The sequence below is a fragment of the Acartia tonsa genome, chromosome 7, assembly GCF_053477335.1.
Source record: "Acartia tonsa isolate MP-2025a chromosome 7, ASM5347733v1, whole genome shotgun sequence".
NCBI lineage: Eukaryota > Metazoa > Arthropoda > Copepoda > Calanoida > Acartiidae > Acartia > Acartia tonsa.
The window spans coordinates 48,086,012-48,105,130 of NC_137266.1; the positions used below are offsets into that span (position 1 = coordinate 48,086,012).

General features: G+C 28.8%; 1 protein-coding gene across 1 annotated transcript in view; it reads left to right on the forward strand.

Moving 5' to 3' along the window:
- The window catches only part of LOC145323883 (uncharacterized), a 43,678-nt gene extending 27,080 nt beyond the window's left edge, over nt 1–16,598 (forward strand). Inside the window, exons 8-15 of the mRNA XM_080166473.1 lie at nt 181–225; nt 3,819–3,865; nt 4,097–4,145; nt 5,939–6,027; nt 6,417–6,488; nt 8,962–9,022; nt 13,620–13,707; nt 14,169–16,598. Of these exons, the coding sequence (XP_080022599.1) occupies nt 181–225; nt 3,819–3,865; nt 4,097–4,145; nt 5,939–6,027; nt 6,417–6,488; nt 8,962–9,022; nt 13,620–13,707; nt 14,169–14,294 (577 nt within the window). The 3' untranslated portion in view covers nt 14,295–16,598. The remainder of the gene's footprint in view (nt 1–180; nt 226–3,818; nt 3,866–4,096; nt 4,146–5,938; nt 6,028–6,416; nt 6,489–8,961; nt 9,023–13,619; nt 13,708–14,168) is intronic.
- Nucleotides 16,599–19,119: the final 2,521 nt, after the last annotated feature.

Here is a 19,119-nt window from a genome sequence, read left to right on the forward strand (position 1 = left end):
TATTTCTACTATATCACTATAATTGTCTTTTCAAATAAAAACTTCAATGCTACATTTTCTATTAATCTAAACATAAATATCTTTCTATCTATAAACTAACAATCTATCTATCTATCTAATTTAGTATCTAATATAAATGTATATTAAACTGCATATCTATACCATCAATTTTCATTTTAGGATCTATTCTGAGGAAAGAGACAGAGAGATGGATGTTTGGATTAGGTGAGTATTAGACCTTCTCAATATTTACAATTTGGGGTTTTCATTTCTAATGTTTGAGAAACATAGCCTATAAGAACCGATCTGATTGAGTCCTTCATTTTGTGGCAGCTTTACATAGTTCCCAGGAAGGTTTCAGCCTACTTAATTTTTAGATTTATGCTTCAGGCTATTTTTCTGATTTTCCCACTTTCCTAAAATTCTATCACAGCTTAAAGATGCTAGGAGCCCAGCCCCTAGTGATATATAAATTTAATTACCAATTCAAGTATTTAAATTACATATGATAGCCTAATTTTCAGAATTTTCTTTAAAAAACTGTTATGAAATGTCTAGGACCCCTCCTGATATTGTTAAATGGGACATCTGACGAATATTTCTTTTTCAATGATTTACTGACACTAACTGTTATTTATACTAACTGCAAACTATCATAGTGTTATCTTTTGTAATGAATATATTATTTCTAAAATTTGCTTTAACAAAATATTTTGTTTAAAAATAAAAAAGTTTGAATAATGAACAAGCCTAATGTATAAAGATGAGATATTTTGTTAAAATTAGATGGATATTTTATTTCCATTTCCCCAACCCAATCTTCAACTATGCTCTTTAATATCCGAGAGGTATATTGGTACGTCTCAAATTTTGCCATTATTAAAGTTTGACTTCATTTTTGTTTTAATCAATGGGACTCTTTACACAAAAATTAAAACTATATTCTTTTATGAGGCTTATTTCAATAGGTCAAAACTAATAAGGAAGTTTTAACAGTTTAAGCAATACCTTAAAAAGACAAAAACAGAAATGTTTAAAATTGAAACAAGGATGACAAAATCCATAAGTAACGAAGCACAAAAAATCGTGGATGGGACTACGTAAAAGTAGATTTAAAGTATATTTATTAAAATCAAGGATAGATTTATTGGGGTAAATAAACACGAAACCTTGTTTTATTTTGTATGATGAGGACGGTCAAAGTAGATTACATAAAAGATGCTCATAGCAATGGACAAAAAATTTTTGATACTGATATCCCAAAAAAGTTTGAAAATTGGACCAAAAACACCAAAGATATGGGGAAATATAGCATATAAAAATAGCCAAAAACCTCATAAAAGGCAGTCTGACCGCCATGGTTGTTTTCTTAAAACGACAGAAAATTCAATTTGTATATCCTTAACTTTAAAAGTTTGGAAAATCGGACCATATACATCAGAGAAAAGGAAAATACTTGAAAAATTTAAAAATAGCCAAAAACCTGCAAAAAGACAGTGGGACCATAAACACTGAAGATATGGAGAAAAATGTGAAAAATACAAAAATAGCCTAAAACCTGCTAAAAAGCGGTTCTACCGCCATTAATGTTTTATACTTAATTGTGCTCATTAATGATGGGAATGTTGTCAAAAAAATTCAGCATTCTATCTTTTATAGGAGCTGAGTAAATCCCATTTCCCCAGTTTGTCTCTGAAAAATATTAAAATAGCCAAAAAAACCTGCTAAAAAGGGGTCTGACCGACATAGATGTGTTATACTTATTTATGCACCATATTAATAGAAATGTTGACAAGAAATTTCAGCTTTCTATCTTTTATAGGAGCCGAGAAAATTACGTTTCCCCCACTTTGTCTCAGACAGACGGACAGACGGACGGACATTTCGAATTATAGAGTAGCTTCGCTACTAAAAAACACATCTTTAGAATTGTAGGCTGTTATTTTTAATGCTAAATTATAATTTTTTATAGTATATTAATCTTTTTTCACACTACAAGGTTTTAGTATAATCATGATTTAAGGAACATTATCATATCTACACATAGTTTTTGCTGTTGTAATTAAGACGCCAAAAATTGAATGCTAATATTTGCATTGCCAAAATTTGAGATTCTCTGGTATATTGAGCTTCCACACATACTTGAAAAGTGTCCAAACAATATAACACATAAATATACACAAGATATCAATCATCGTTATCTAACAAGGATGATAACATCCATGAAAGAGAATCTCAACAAATTAGAAGTTCAGACAATGAGTTTTAACAAATACGTATGTATAACCTATATATAATATTTAACATTATTTTGTACAATAATTTCATACCAATATTACTTAATTACTTACTGATTAATATGGAAATACATACATATTAAGACTTGATTATAAAGTTGCTCCGCATATAATATTGTGCCTAATAGTGCTAGGAATAGATAGGATCTTTAATTTAAAATCTTGAAATGCAAAATATTGTTTAACCAAACTTGTATGAATGTTCTACTTGAGAAAATTTAAATTTAGTGCTCTCTTTATGTATATAACATACAGCTTCTAAGGTTATTTGATATCATAATATCACAGTCCAATACGGACTTATATTAGTGTGAAATCAATATGATACATAACATGATAAAAAGACTCTGAAACCCATGTAAGGTCTAAAGTATAAAGTACACCCTCAATCTCAATTTGATAGGCCAAACCTAAGAAGGGTGGGGTCACATTTGATTCAACTACAATATACCTATTCTTTACAAGTATTATAGACTGAATAATTTAAGATTAAAATGTAGAGTTGCTTCGGTTTCAAATGATGGTTTTAAAGAATAAAACAAAAATAAACATGAAGCTCCCCTAAAATACACATTTAGGTATTCGTTGTAGTACAGGGGTCTGTCAATGGAGTTTCTAAGATCTTCTTTTTGATAAAGATTTGTTAATACAAAAACTTTGAATTTTACTTTTTTTGTACTAAGGAAAATGACAAATGTTGTCAAAAAAAGGTTTAAATCGGCATGTTTTATATTGACGTATGGACTTTCTGTCAACGATTAAAGAGTTGCTACACTTTATAATTAATACCTATCTGAATCATCATGCAAAGTTTTAAATTTATAGGTCAATTCTTTGTCTAAATTTAAGAGCAACCCTTTACGGACAGACGGACGGACCGACCCTAATTTTAGAAAAGCTTCGCTATTAAAAACCTATACCTAATGTCATGCGATCCAATGTATCTAACACAAAATTGTGCTTGCGTTCAAATTTTGACATTTACTATTCAATGGTTTCACAAATATTTCAACTAGAAATGTTCATATTACTACAATGAAATAATATAACTTTGTAGGCATACTTATCTGCATATATACATAAATATACAGTTTGATAAATACGTGTATCTATCCTATGACATAAAGCAGTAAGGTTTTTTTTTCTGAAGCTTGAGATTTAATTAATTACTGAACCGATTGAGTTCTCTTTTTGAGAGAGGATATACATAGGTTCCTGGATGTTTTTTTGCCATTTTTTTATATTTAAGACTTGGTATAGTTTTAGGCTATTTTTTTCCTCCTCCATACCCCTTTAATGCTAGGGACACAGCTAATAGTCTATAATACAATGACTGATGCTTTAAATCTCGGTAACAGCTAAATTTATTTGGCTCCACTCTTCAAGAACTATGGATATAGTCCTTGGTGGTTTTAGGCTATTTAAATTTTAAATGACTATCTACCACATGGATAAAGTTTACTTGTTGAGCAAATAGTAAATATACCAAACATTCCAAATATAAAAATGAATATATTTTAGATTGAGTCTTCCTAAAGAATCAAATATCGCCAAAACCCTTACTTTAGGTAAGTAACCTTTTTTTGCAGCAGTGAAGATGCTCTGTAAGTAGTGTATGTCCGTAATTGATTAGAATTAGATAAACTTGTAAAGTAAATGTCATATTTAGTGATTTTTAACTATACATGTCCATTCTTCTTTACAAAACAGATGAAATATATATATATATACATATATATTCTCAAAATTCAATTTGAGAATCTAAAAATTAATTTTAAATGAAACTATTTTACTTTTAGTGGTGACGCCTTTCAAGAAAACATGTAGCGCTAAAGATACAGATTACAGGTAATTACATGATGACTGCTGTAATGTCGATTACATTAATCTACAACACTTTCTCGCCAAAATAAATACCATTTTCCTAAGTGAGAAAGTAGGATTGACGGTATCATTTTCGTAAGAGATTCTTCGAAAAGAACATAAATTTGGAAAATTCGTACAGTCAAGGTCTATTCGTCATTCCAAAAAAGTGGGGATTTTTGATTTCAGCACTTAAAAATTCAAGATTCAAGACAATATTGTCTTATGGGTATAACCTTTGTAACAATAAAAATATCTTGCTTAGGTTAATTGACCTATTCATGCTCTTTGAGGTTATATATGGTTGTATTATGCAAGATGAGCCACTCCTGAAATAAAAAAAAGGTGGTGTCCAAGCCCCTTATCCCCCCTATGTGAATGCCCTTTTAGATAGGGACAGGATGTAAGGCTCTACATGTTGTCATCTTGATAATGTGGTGTTTATACATTTACAATTTTTTTAAATAGGAAAATGATAAATGTGATTGTAAATTATCTTACAAAAATCTTGTTAAGAAAATATTTATTTTAATACAAAAATACAGTTAACTTTAAGTCTAAACTATGATGCCCATTATTTTTTTTCTTGGCTGTAATGAAATCACACTAAATCTGAAATCATTAGTAATATGAAGAGTATTCCATTCAGATCAGCAAAATAATAGTTTAGAAAATATTCTATCATTGTTTTAATATTTAGCAGTTACTTTCCAAAATGTTATAGGTTCTTTTTTGCTATATTTATATATTTATATTTTCAAGTTTGATTAGTTTTCATAGAAGTAAATTTTTTTTTCTTGTAGTTCAAAGCACATTTAGTTTGTAGTAAGGATAAAACACTTCTATCTATTCATTCATCCATCCAATCATATATCCATCCATCCATCTATCCATTCATCTATCTATCCATCCATCCATCCCTCCATCCATCTATCAATCCATCTATACGTCTATCCATTAATCTTTATATCTATCCATCCATCTATCTATCCATCCATCTATCTATTCATATCTCTATCCATCCATCTATCTATATATCCATCCATCTATCTATCTTTCTATCTACCTATAATCTAATCTATATATCTATCCATCCATTTATTTATCAATTTATCAATCCATATATTTACCTATCTGTCTAGCCAGCTATCTATCTTTCTATCCATCTATCTATCTATCTAGGAAATGTGGCAACAGCCCCCGGTGTATTCGTAAAGAATTATTCTGCGATGGAAGAATTAATCTTATTCTACTTATCTACCTATCCATCAATATATCCATCTCTCATCTATATATTCATCATTCTATCTATCCATCCATTTGTCTATCTATCTATCTAGGAATTGTGGAAACAGCCCCTGGTGTATTCGTAAAGAATTATTCTGCGATGAAAGAATTAACCTTATTCTACTTATCTACCAATCCATCAATATATCTACCTATTCATCTATCTATTTGCCTATCTATCCATCTATCTATCAAGGAAATGTGGCAACAGCCCTCGGTGTATTCTTAAGAATTATTCTGCGATGAAAAAATCTACTGTACTCTATTTATCCATCTATCTATCCATCCATCTATTTATCCATCCATCTATCTATCCATCCATCCATCTATCTATCTATCTAGGAAATGTGGAAACAGCTCCGGTGTATTCGTAAAGAATTATTCTGCGATAGAAAATTAACTGTACTCTATTTATCCATCTATCTATCTATCTATCTATCTATCTACCTATCTATCTTTCTTTCTTTCTACCTATCTATCTTTCTATCTAGGAAATGTGGAAACAGCCCCCGGTGTATTCGTAAAGAATTATTCTGCGATGGAAGAATCAACTGTGCTCACTCCAACGAGAGCCCGGAAGGTGATACGAAATATTATTTTTAATTATCCGCAAATTTCACTTCGACGGACCACAAAAAGACACAAAAAGACACAAAGAAAACAATCATATGTTTCATGCGTGTTTTGGGTTAAGTAAGGGTTTTATTTAGTAGTCCTTTAGAGGCTCCAATCACGTTTTTATTCATCGATTTTTTGTATCTATGGATAAAACCAACTAAAGTTGGATTGGGTACGAAGAAAAATCTAAAAAATATTTATTTTCTATAATCTCTCTATGAATTATAGAAATGTAGTTTTATTGACCACAAAATAAAGGCTAAATTGTAAATATTTTCATTTTATTTGTATCTTTATCTATATTTCCAGCTATCTACCTATTATAATCTAAATACGCCTATCATTCTATAGATGAAAGAAACTGTAGCTGGATTGACCATGAAGTTAAGGCGCCTGAATCTTGGTCTATGCCATTTCTAGAAGGTAAGTCTTCATACCTGAATGACAACATTTAGCAAAGATAAAAGAATATGGTATTTAAAAAAGAACTTTAATAACTAATATGATTCATAAAATATATGGAGTTATTTCATAAATATTTAAATAATATCTAATCTTTTTACTGAACTTTTTTTATGTATTATAATTTTTGTTTTCCAATTTAAAATAATTGTTTTTACCTTTTTGGAAAATAATATATATGACCTATTCATAAATTTTTTATATAAAAAAAAAGATATTTATTGTTTTTGAATTTTAGATATTAAAAACAAAAAGACAACAATATTTTAAATTTTTTTTTAAACGCGAGACCTAACAGTGTGTTCTAATTGATATTTTTATAAATACAATAAAAATTTAATTGAAGTTATGATACTACAGCTTTTAAAGTTTTTTGTATGATTCATTCAACTTAGGTACCTTATTTAGAATATCCTTGATTATTCTATTTGTTGTTGAACCTTAAACTTTGAGTATTACATACATCTTCAAATTCATTTATAATTTCAATTGTACAACCCAGTCTATATCTATCAATATGGGATATGGGGATAGGTATCAAAAGGTAAAAACAAAGTTAATATAAATTTGCTATTTACTTTGAATTCAGCCAATAGTGTAGGATATAAACATAGCCGAGTACCTACAAAAGAACAATAAGCAATTTGCTAGCAGATTAAACGTTTCTCCGCCACTTGGGCCAGGTAGTGGTTGGATTATACATCTATACTTAAACATTTATTCTTCAGTCCGCCTGTTTGTCCATTCTTCCATGGAAGATTGTGACTGTAACTCTTTCTTATTTATTAATGGTTTTTAAAAGATTTAATCCATAAATTGCTTCAAGATAATTTTGCAAAATTTCATTATTGACAATTTTATATTGCCTCATTTACAAGGAAATTTTACAAATTTTGTTTGCTTGTTTGCCGTACTAATAAACATAATTGTCCTGATTTCAAAATATCTATCCCTATATTTCTGTATGTCTTTGTATTGTATGTCTATCTCATTTCATAATGCACTTTCAATTTACTTTCAACAAACTTATACTCAGGGATATACAGGGATTGGACATTAGATATTAATAATGATTAATATTTACCACAACTTTTGATTTTGGAAGATTACAATTAAAATAAAGGCAGGGATCTAAAGGGATAACACAAATGCCAGTTGATGAACATCTGCAATGATGATACACAAAACTTTTCATTATGGAGACAACAATTAGTGGTGGAAACGATAGGACGCTCAACTAAACGAACCAACTAATCAAAATTTAATAAGAGTTTCAAAGGTTGTTAAACCAATGAATAAAAAACGTTATAATAAAACTTTGGGGACTAGTGTAATAAACAGCTAAATGTCTCCTGCCTGACTGGGGTGATGTGGATAAAATTTATTGCTATTATCCCTTACCTCTCTGTATATACCTTTCTCTTATATTTACCTCTTAGACTTTAACTATCAAATTTCATTTGTTCTATATTTCTCAATGTCTCTCAAAAATTGTTTTCCATTTTTTAGGACTTTTTTCACTTCTCTTTTGACTTTTCTATTTATTTTGTGTCTCTTTTTTTCATATTGTCCATTTACATCTCTCTCTCTCTCCTTCTTTTCTTTTGCTATCTTTCTTTTTCTTTTCTTTTTCATTCGAGTTTCTTGAACTATTATTTCTCTAACTATTCTTTTCCTCTAATATTAATATTAAGAAGGTATATTAATCAGAAAACACACTTCAAAGGCTTTAGATTAGATGAAATATATCACAACAAGGACAATATCTCTCATTGCATAGAGCAGCAATAACACTGTGTTAAAAATTTAAATAAAAACATGGATAGTTCACTATTTATTTTACATAAATTGATTAATTACTTCATAATTTTTTTGTAATTTAGTTAACAATTTGCCAATTAAAGGAGTTTAAGGTTTAGGTGTATGACTCAATTACGAATGATAATTCACATATTTGAAGACAAGCGCACCTAGTACCCATACATTTAGTCTTGAAAAATACCAACATACTGAGGATCAACAGTCATACATTAGCTGCACCTCTAAAATATTACTAATATATCTTGTTTTACAACAAAGGATTTCAACATTATTAATATTCATCTTATCTTCATAATTAAATAGTTGTAATATGGATTCTCTTTTATATAAGTTTTATTTATTATTTTTTGATCATGGAAAGAAAACAGTAGCGGGTTTTGTTGTTTTTTCTCAGTAGCTTCTCTCCAATTTCTATATTTAACCTACAATAACATATCAAAAGCTACTGTGAAAATACGAAAATACTTATTAACAAATTTGAATTCCTCAATGTGTAAGGTTCAAAACCTAGCAAAATCTTATAAATAGTTTCTGGTAACGAAATGAAATTTTTTCTTTCTATATTTTTTTATAATAAACCTATTATTACACATTATGACTTTTTTTATTTTAGGATTTCTTTTTCTTGGGCTGGTTGGTCTGATTTGCCTAGGCTACTATGGATTTACTTTCTTCAGGAAAATTCATCATAAAATGTTTACAGAATCTGTAAAAATCTAGCTCAATCTACTTCATATATGTTATTTGGGCTTTTGTAATATCGACGTAATTTGATCTATTTAGTAAACTATAGATTTTAAGAGGAAAAATATTCAGGTTATAGAGTAGAACTGCTACTTTAGAATGATTTGTGTAGCATAATATTGCAGAAATGCAAAAACATCTATGACAAAGATATCAGAAAACTTTATCAATTTCACTTCTAGTTTACAAAACTTTTAGTCCAGCACACCCTTTACATTTCCCTTTTAACCCAGGTCTTTCTCTATTCCATTACCCTTAAAAATATGCCTAAGTTTAGGGTCAGTGCAGTTATATCAAGAAAAATTATTTGAAAAATAAGTCAGTTAAGGAACAGAAAATATAGTTTTAACAAATTAAAAAAACAATTTATGCTCCAAAGACCTCCAAAACAATAGTATCTAAAATTATATCTGTCAGAGTGTATGTGTCTTTTGCACTTTCCTTAACTATGATCCAGTCATTAGTAATGTGATGTCTATCAGTATCTAAGTGGTAGGATGAATGTAGGTTTGTCAAGAGGAAATTTTGAGCATATTGGCCAATTTTTATCAGATTTTCAAGTGTTAGAAAATGATTTTCAGGATATCTGTTTGAATTTATGTTTAATAGGCATATGTTTTCATGAAAACTAACCTTGTTACCTTGGTTTTACCTTCTCTATTTTAAAGACTGATTATACCTTATCCTTGAATTTTATGTTTTAACTTTGTGTGAAGAAAGGCTGTATAAGCATATCTTCTGCTGTCAAAAATTATAAAAGATTGTTTGCTGCAGTAATAAGTCAAAATGCGGGGATTTCAGAGATATGGATTCAATAATAACCACTCAACTTATTTACAAAATTATATTTCTTCATTTCTAATATCATAAGTTGAAAAAAGAGGGTAATTTTTACGTGTATTGTCCATACAGTTGTATGTTGTGTTTAGTCAAATGCGCTTATTAAGTCAAACTGTTCTTAATTTTGACCAAAGGTATCTATTTAATTAATAACAGTTTGACTTAATAAGCGCATTTGACTAAACACACAACTTATGAGAAATACACGAAAAGATTATCTTTTTTAAATTAAATGCAAAGTGAATAAATTTATTGGAGCTATTCTTTCAAAGAAAATAATGCTGTTGTATTTTAACTGCTGGAAATATTAGTCATTATTAAATTAAATTGTATTGCTTTTATAGAAAAGACTTCAATTTGAATATCAAAAAGTAGATCCTCAGTGTATTTTTTTAAATACTGACATTATATTTTTTTGGATATGGGTATTCTTTATAATTCTGGTTAAAACCATCTTCCTAGTTGTAACACCTAGATTCTTTTACATACAAGAGACAGAGTAAGAGACAGAGATACTGAGAAGTATTTAAGAGCAAAAATACAAATTAATACAGTAATATGTCATCTAAACCATACAATAAATATTAAAGATAATAAATGTCTTGTTACTAAACTTTTTTTCAATTGATAATTAGTTATAATAAATTTGAATCTATTCTGTTTCTAAGAATGTTTTTCCAATCCTTTTCTATAAGTTAAAATATTACTACTAAATTGCTTTCTTTTCATACTAAAAAATAAAAAATTTATGGTATAGATTATAAATGTAAATCTGGATGGTCTTGATACAAATATAATAAGTATTGAATAACTCTCCACATTTTTTACCAGAGGAAGCTTTTTTACATGAGGATGAATAGTTTTAGATAAATAAGTTTCATATTTAAGAATAATATTTCATAGTCGCCATGATTATCATCTTAAATCTTTGAGCTGGCTAACATGATGAAACCCCCATCCACCACTTTACCCCCAACCACTTCCCTCCTACTGGAGGAATGTACTGACCAATAAACGAGGACTATAGAAGCAACATAAATATAAAACAAAATTTCACCTGTCATAATATCCAAGTAATTATATATTGATTAATTTAAGGCCCCATAGGGCTTACAATATATTGGGTTATTTTTAAAATTAAAACAAGGAACAGACAACTATCCAAGTACTTTCTATTGTAGTTATGCAAATGTATAAACTGTGCTAGAATTGCATATAGCACACACAACATATGTCTACCCACAAGTAAATTTATTTCCTCACTTGACCTAAATTCAAAATCCTTTGATTCCATTTATTCCAAACCAAACATAAACTTTCAACATATGAGTTTGTGAGACGGAAATGTTAAATATAAACTTGACATGTATGTAAAGGGTGGTAAATAAAAAAGCTTGATGAATCTCAAGACTATGATTTGGAACCTTTTTCTTGTGAGAAAAACTAGTTAACTAATCAAGATTTAATTAAAAGTTTTTTTCTAGATCTTATGAAACAGCATATAGTGTCCAATAAAAATGACGTCATACAATACAAATGACCAATGATAAGCAAGTTTACAATTTACCATTGGTAAAATACAATGTATACTGGCCCATCATTGGTCATTTGTATTGTATGACATTATTTTTTATTGGACACTGTAAGCTTTTTCAGATTTTAATATTTACCGTTCCCTTGTTGATTGCATCTTAAAAACTTATATTGCTCTTGCCATATATTTATATCATTTCTATATTTAAAACCTTTGTCTGATTTAAAACCAATGTAGGTAAACCATAGACGTCCAAGGGGGGGGGGTAATGGGATGATTACCCCCCAAGTGAATTTGGATTTTTAAATTTCCTCCCCCCAAATAAAAAAGCTTCCCTCTATGATATAAAGATTACCCCCCCCCCCCCAAATGAAAAAGCTTGGACGCCCCTGAGGTAAACATTTTGGCTATTATAGCTTCATTTTTTTTCTAAATATCTTTCATTAACCATCCTGTATTTTGTATATTTAGTAGCAAATAAATTTGTCCAAATATCATGTTTCATGTCAAATTTCAGTTAAATTTTCATGTGGGTTGAAATGTTTTGTTACAGGGTTGTTGGATGTTACATATTTGTCAACCATAGCTGGACATATTCGCACACTCTTAGAAATTATTTTTAAAATAACAAATCAATTGATAATAAGCCAACAGAAAAGATAATTTTAAGATATTAAAACGATATAGAAAAAAATTGAAAGTTTGTTGGTAACAATAAAAACATAGAATGGTTTATATAAAGCTCTTATTAGTAATTGTATAAAAATTTTTACCTTACATAATTTATTTGTTTAGCCCATTAGTGCCGAACCGGGCATCAAAACCCGGTTCCGAAAAATGGAATAAAAACCGGTTTCCGGCTTCATAATTGCATCATTCTCAGAATGAAACCCCCCTCTACTACCCTGACTTTCATTTCCCCCTGGAGCAGGCAGTTTAGCTTACTTCCGTTTGCTGGTATAGCTCAACAAAATTTGAAAATCATGAAAATTCAAAATAACCTTCTAACTTTTTTGTTTTTATAGTAAAGTCGCTGATTTTTTTTGTGAAATCTAATGTTTATTGACAAGTACATCTATTTGTGAATTCGTTTTATTCAAATTATAATTTTTTATATGATTTTTTTATCGTTTTTTTACGCCCTATTATGACCCGGTTCGGCTTGGCCATAAATACCCGAAAATTTTAAAACCCGGCTCGGTTTCGGTTTTTATTACCCGGTTTTAACTTTTCAACCAATAAAAATAACAGTTTACGTCATTAGTAAGGGTTTGAGCCACCCTAATAACCCTAGTAATCTCTATAGGTGTCACCCAATAGTTTTATGCTCGTTTTCTGATATGTAACACCCAAATTTTATATGTTCTTTTTTTGTAGTGTGTGTCTTTTAAAACTTCGAGCAACGGTTTTTTTTACCCGAAAACGGCGGCACCTATAGCCGAAACACTAAATTTGAAATAAATCGCTTCGTATTATACTTGTAGCTCTTTAGATTACATGAGGTTGTGTAGTTTTCAATTACGGATCGTATCAAAGTTCTAAAAAGTGTTCATCTCACTTTTGGCGTTCAAAAATTACATTTTTCGATTTTTGGTCAAAATAACCGGGTTTATACAGGTCAACCGGGTTTTAAAACTGGGGATAAGCACCAAAAACGGGTGTTAATGCCTGGTTGGTATTTATGGCCAAGCCGAACCGGGTTTTTTTGCAACTTTCCTGTGCACGCCACTAGAGCAAAACAAAAAAATACGAATTCCGTTTTGACCATTATAAAGCTTCCCTGAAACTTACAGCTCGATCGGCCCATAAAAGTGGCGCTCGGCACTAACGGGTTAGATTAAATGAAGAACAAAATTAGCTTTTGATAGGTTATTTTAGGTTAGGTTAGGTAAATGTTAATAATTGCCCTGCATGGTTAGAGCCTCCACTCCCAAAAGAGGCTAGAAATAGGTGAAAAGATACTAGGAAAATACAATGAAAACTGCTACTTGTTTTTTTTCCATGATCCTACTTTTTATACGGAAAAAAGTTCAACAATGACGGATTAATTTACTATTTTAACAGTTAGTTGATACACATAATTGCATGTTTCATAAATGTTAAAAATTCTAAAACAGAAAATTTAAAATGAAAATTTGATGATGGAATTTGGACAGGAAAAATAAACCAGCCAAATCTGAAGAATTACAAATCCGGGATCAACATGATCTCATACAGTTCAATGCGGATCAATACAGAGAGGTAAGAATTATATCACTTCTATATAATAACATATCTTTCTGGATATCTATGTATATATATTATATACTTAATCCTAGAAATCCACATAATTTTATATTATGATATTTATCAACTTTATAATATCTATATTTTAAATTTTTTCAACATTTTCTAAGAACATCTATCTACAATCAATTCTTTTATTGTATGAATCTTTTTATTTCATTAGTGTTACGCCCTTAGCATCTAGTTGCTCTGTATTTAAAGAATTAAAAAAGAGCCTAAACATTTCTAAGACTTAAATCTGTAAATGAAATAACCTAAAACCATCCAGTCTAGTATAAAATGAAATCTAAGCATCAGACAGAAAATCTTAAGTTATATAAAAGTATTGCAAAATTAGTTTCTATATATATATATATATAATTTTGTTTAATGTTTCTAGGAAGCATCATTAGCAATTATTTGTTAATCTATTCTAGGAAACAGACACTGTAGTTCCTGTACCACGAGCAGACCCAACATGTCCCCCTCTACCACTTCCACCACCTTACTCACAGATAGAAGAACATGACATTGTACCTCAATACAGCTATACAAATAGATAATTACAACAGTAAATAGATAATAATATTTCCAACCTTGAAGGGTTAAATGTTTTAACTAATCCTAATTGAACAGTCAAATACTGCCAGTACAGATTTACAACTGAACGGTAAAACAATGAAAGTGGTTCTCAATTTGAACTAGTTTAAGCTCTATAACATCATAACAAATCAAAACATCTAGCAAAAAAGTTATTATGGTGTTTTAGTATCATAAAACCAACTAAACACAACATAAAAAATTATAATTAGTGAAGGGGAAAAATCTACCAAACGTGTTACATAAAAATTAATCTACCAAAGTGATGCATAAAATATAAATATTTTATCAATTATTAATGTAAACTATATTACCAAATTTATCATGTACATAATTTATTTACTTTGAAAATGAAATTACTTTTTTTCAATTTTAACCTAGCTTTATATGTAATTTATATTAAAAATTAATTTATTTGTTTTAAGATATTTTATTTATTTAGCTAAACAAACTGAATGTGCTTTCTTTAGATTTCATATTTTTATTTAAATTGTTTATAATTTCTTGCCTTAATAAACTGCTCACCTCATACTGAATTTAAATATACAAATTATATTATTATCAAACCATGCAAAATATTATCGTAATTTAAAATAAATTTTAATTTTAAAGCCCTATTTAAATTATTTTGAATTGAAAGTATATTATTGTTAAAATCCACTATAATTCATATCAAACATGTATATTATAGCTATACATTTAATAGCTATAAATGCTTAATATTTATTAAGATTTAATTTTTTTGTTAAATTTTAATGGTCATCTTTAATAGATTATACTGAATTTTTAAAGAAAAGTTTTGTTTATCTTTCTAAAATGTCTGAAAATTAAGTTAAGAAAAAAAGTGTTTCTATTGCATTTTTGCATTTTATGCAATGGGTTTGTTGTTTATCTTTAAGAAATTCTAAATCATATTTTACACAAATATTTTAAAAGTTTTCAAATTAAAAAATGTTATCTATTAAAAGTTTTTATTGTTATGAAATATTTGTTTATGATCTCACTTTTTTTAGTAAGAAGTTACAGACTATTCTACATTTCCTAAATTTAAATGAATAGTTTATGTTTTCAAACAAGATAAAATATATTTATTTAGATCAGCTCTTGATATGAAAACTATCTTCCTTGTATTTTTAACAAAAGCATAAATTATAGCTTAATGCTTACTTGGTTTATGGAATAAGATTCAAAATAAATTGATAGAAAATCATAAATTAACTGAACTAGCATAAAAGAAGTGTATTTTTTTTCTTCAAAATGGCAATTATATATTAGATGGGAAATAGGAAATTTTAAATTTTATGAAAAGTCAAATTTAATTTTTGTCCATGTACCAAGATTGCTACTGATCTCTACCACCAATGTCTTACAAACCTTGGAAAATTCTAATGTCAGATCATTTTTTGAATCCTATACTTGTTTGTAAAGTAACAACATGTGTATTTTCTCATATATTTTTGTACAAATGTATTAATTCAGTCAAATTATGTAAACTTATATTTTTGTAGTAAAGCTGTATTCTTATTATCTAATTAGCAAGGCATAGTAATAAATAACATGCTGCTTTAAAGCTAGAGACTTTTAGACAAAAGTCATACTACCAGATGGTGAGTTGCCTTTTGCTTTTGAATTCAGTAAATTATTTTTTTCTCACATGGGCGATTTTCAGTGATTTTAAGAAAAGAAGAACCATGTGACACCCTCCAAAAAGAATATAATTACAATTATATTTAGAAAAAAATATTCACTGAATGTTTTTAACAATCAATCAGGATTTAGTAAAATTACCAAAAGATTTTAAGCTAATAAATGATTGATTGGTTAATAAAACTTTGAGTACCAGTGTTATTTACAATCCAATGTCACTTCATTTGTGTCATATTTGTCATTTTGCTTCAACTTAGAAGAAGCATAAAAAATTTAAATTTACAGCTTTACTACAAATAAGAGAATTGTTATTATCTCTGACCCCTGATATCTAGCTTTTTACCATTTCATATTAATAACAAAGACATTAAAAAAAATATTATTTAAAAATATTAAAATATTATCAAAACTCATAAAAAAAATTAAAAAGGATATCTAATGGCAGGTTTTTACACATAAGAGTTGTAGGGTAAAATGTTTCAACAATTGTCCCTAATTCCTGGAGGTTTTAATTTTTCTTCATAGGTCTTTGTTATTTGTTTGGAATTGCTTTATATTGATGTACCCCTGAATAAATTGTTCTTATTGTTAAACTGCTAAATAAATGCTGAACATAAAAATAGTTTTGAATAGATTTAATATATCGGGTTAATCTAATAAAATATGAATTAAGGAAAAGATAACTGCTCAGTAAAATTTCAGGTTTCTCTTTTTTTCATAATTTGACATTTCTATTGCGAAACCATTTGTTTTTTCATGTATGTTTCAATACAATTTATGTAGTCATCTTGAGAATGTTGTCTCTTATAAAATAACGATCTTCCCAATCCTCCGCCCCTTTACCTCTCCCCCTCCCCTACAAACAAACCAATAAATGACAGTGAAATGCAACCTAAATTGATGACAATTTCCCCCCTGTTTTAATATCCATGTATATTTAAATCCTTTGATATAATGCATGCTTCACCCACGAATTTACTCACTTTTTAGAGAAAAAAAATAGAAAGTGAAATAAAATATTTAAACTGACATAAAGACTATTTGACGTGAAAGTAAATGGAAATAAAGTTGAATTTGATAGTTTTCCATTAGATACCAAGAATTACTTTACTATTTCTGATCACAGACTTGGATATATTTTCCAATTTATACGTCACAAATCATCAAATGTACATTGTTACACTAAGTTACAGAAATGATATACACAATTGGACGTCCTTCACGGTAATAAGTAATTAGTAAGTCATTAAAAAAATTCTCTAGAAAAATCTACCAAATTATTTTTAAAATCTACAAAACATCATTGAAACTGTCAACTACAACTGAAATATATATCTTATGTCTTGCCCCCCCCCCCCCCAAATTAATTTCGTTGTTGGTATAAGTTGGATTTTAACTATATGATAATCAAGACCCTTATCTCTGTTCCTAGGTTTAAATTCTTCATATTGAAGAGATACTTTGATGTTAATGCAATAACTATAACTTTATACAATAACAAAATATATCTGATAATGAAAAGTAAACGAGTTAGCGGGTTTTGTCGTATTTTCACAGTACTCTTTCTCCTATTTCTAGCCTGCGGGGGCTCTAACCCTGCAGGGAAATCATTAACATTTACCTAACCTAACCTAAATTAAAATTACTAAAAATAAAGCTAATATGAAAATGAAACGAAAGCCGCTACTTTGTTTTCTTTCAATGATCCAATATAACTTTAGTAGTGCATCTACTCTACTTTTAACTAGGCTAAATTATTCGTGATTGAAATAGCATAATACAATTTAGACTTTAAAACAAAGAACGTGCAATTAAATTGTTGGTCGGACATGCTAACACTGGCAAAAATATTTAGACAGTGGCAGATAGGCAGTCAAAGGGTCAAATTAAACTCTCAGGCCAAAAAAATTCACTTTGTAGAAGTTTCGCTACTACGAATATTTTGCAGTTTTCAAGGAATATCTTTTCTACTGAAGAGTGTTCTCTCTAAAGTTCATGAATCTTTAATTCACCTTTCAAAGGTTAACAGTCAAAGGGTTTTAGCCAAATAAGGGATAAGACAATGGCCGATAAATGTATGTATATCCCAAAAAATGATTATGCACAAAATATAGATTACAATTAAAGGTTGAAATGTTTGAACACTCAACTTAATGAACTTACCAATCAAAAGTCAATAAAAGTCATCAAAGTTATTAACCCAATGAAAAGAAAACGTTATTTGAAAACTTTTGGGATTAGTGTAATAAACAGCCTAATGTCCCCTCCCTCCCTGGGTTAATGCACAGTTTCAAAAAACTTATCCTTAATAGTGAGGCTACATTATACAGATGATCTATTATTTTGGTCTATTACATTTTTAATCTACTGCATTTCTGTATTATTAATAAGTAATATCATTGGAATGATCGATTCAAAATTTTAGGAATGTTAGGTATTATTCTTGGACTAAAACATGACATTGTTTAACAACCCAATAAGAAATATGTATAAAAACAAGGATGACAACATCCATAAAAGCGAAGCTCTGAAACGTTAGGTCAAACGGACATTTAGACATGTATAGTGTCAGAACTGAATAATCAGAATATAATGTATAAGAGTCGAAGCAAAATTGTAAGTACATTTTTTGAAAAACTGCTTGATACAGGATAATGTTTATGGACATACTTACATTTTTTAGGACTTGATTATAGAGTTGCTTAGCTTATAATATTGTTCTTTGTTGTCCCAGGAATCAATATACCAAAAATCAGATGAAACGGATAATTAGATCACATAAAAATTTGTTGTTAAAAAAGTAGAAAAATCAACATATTTAAAATGGACATACGGACATTTTGGTAATGATTATAGAGTTGATATGCTTTCTAAATCGTACCTAACTACTAAAGAAATCATCATGCAAAGTTTGAAATCGATAGGACAATTCTAAGTTCTAACATGCCTAAATTAACGAATTAAAGCTATCTATCTCGGACGGACGGACGGACGGACCTACCCTAGTTATAGAAAAGCTTCGATTTAAAAATAATGAAATAACATATTTACCACCCTTAGAAGCCACTAGTATTTTGTATTTATTTATGATTTTAACAATTGTTTAAATGTTCATATTTGTGAATTGACCAAAAATATTTG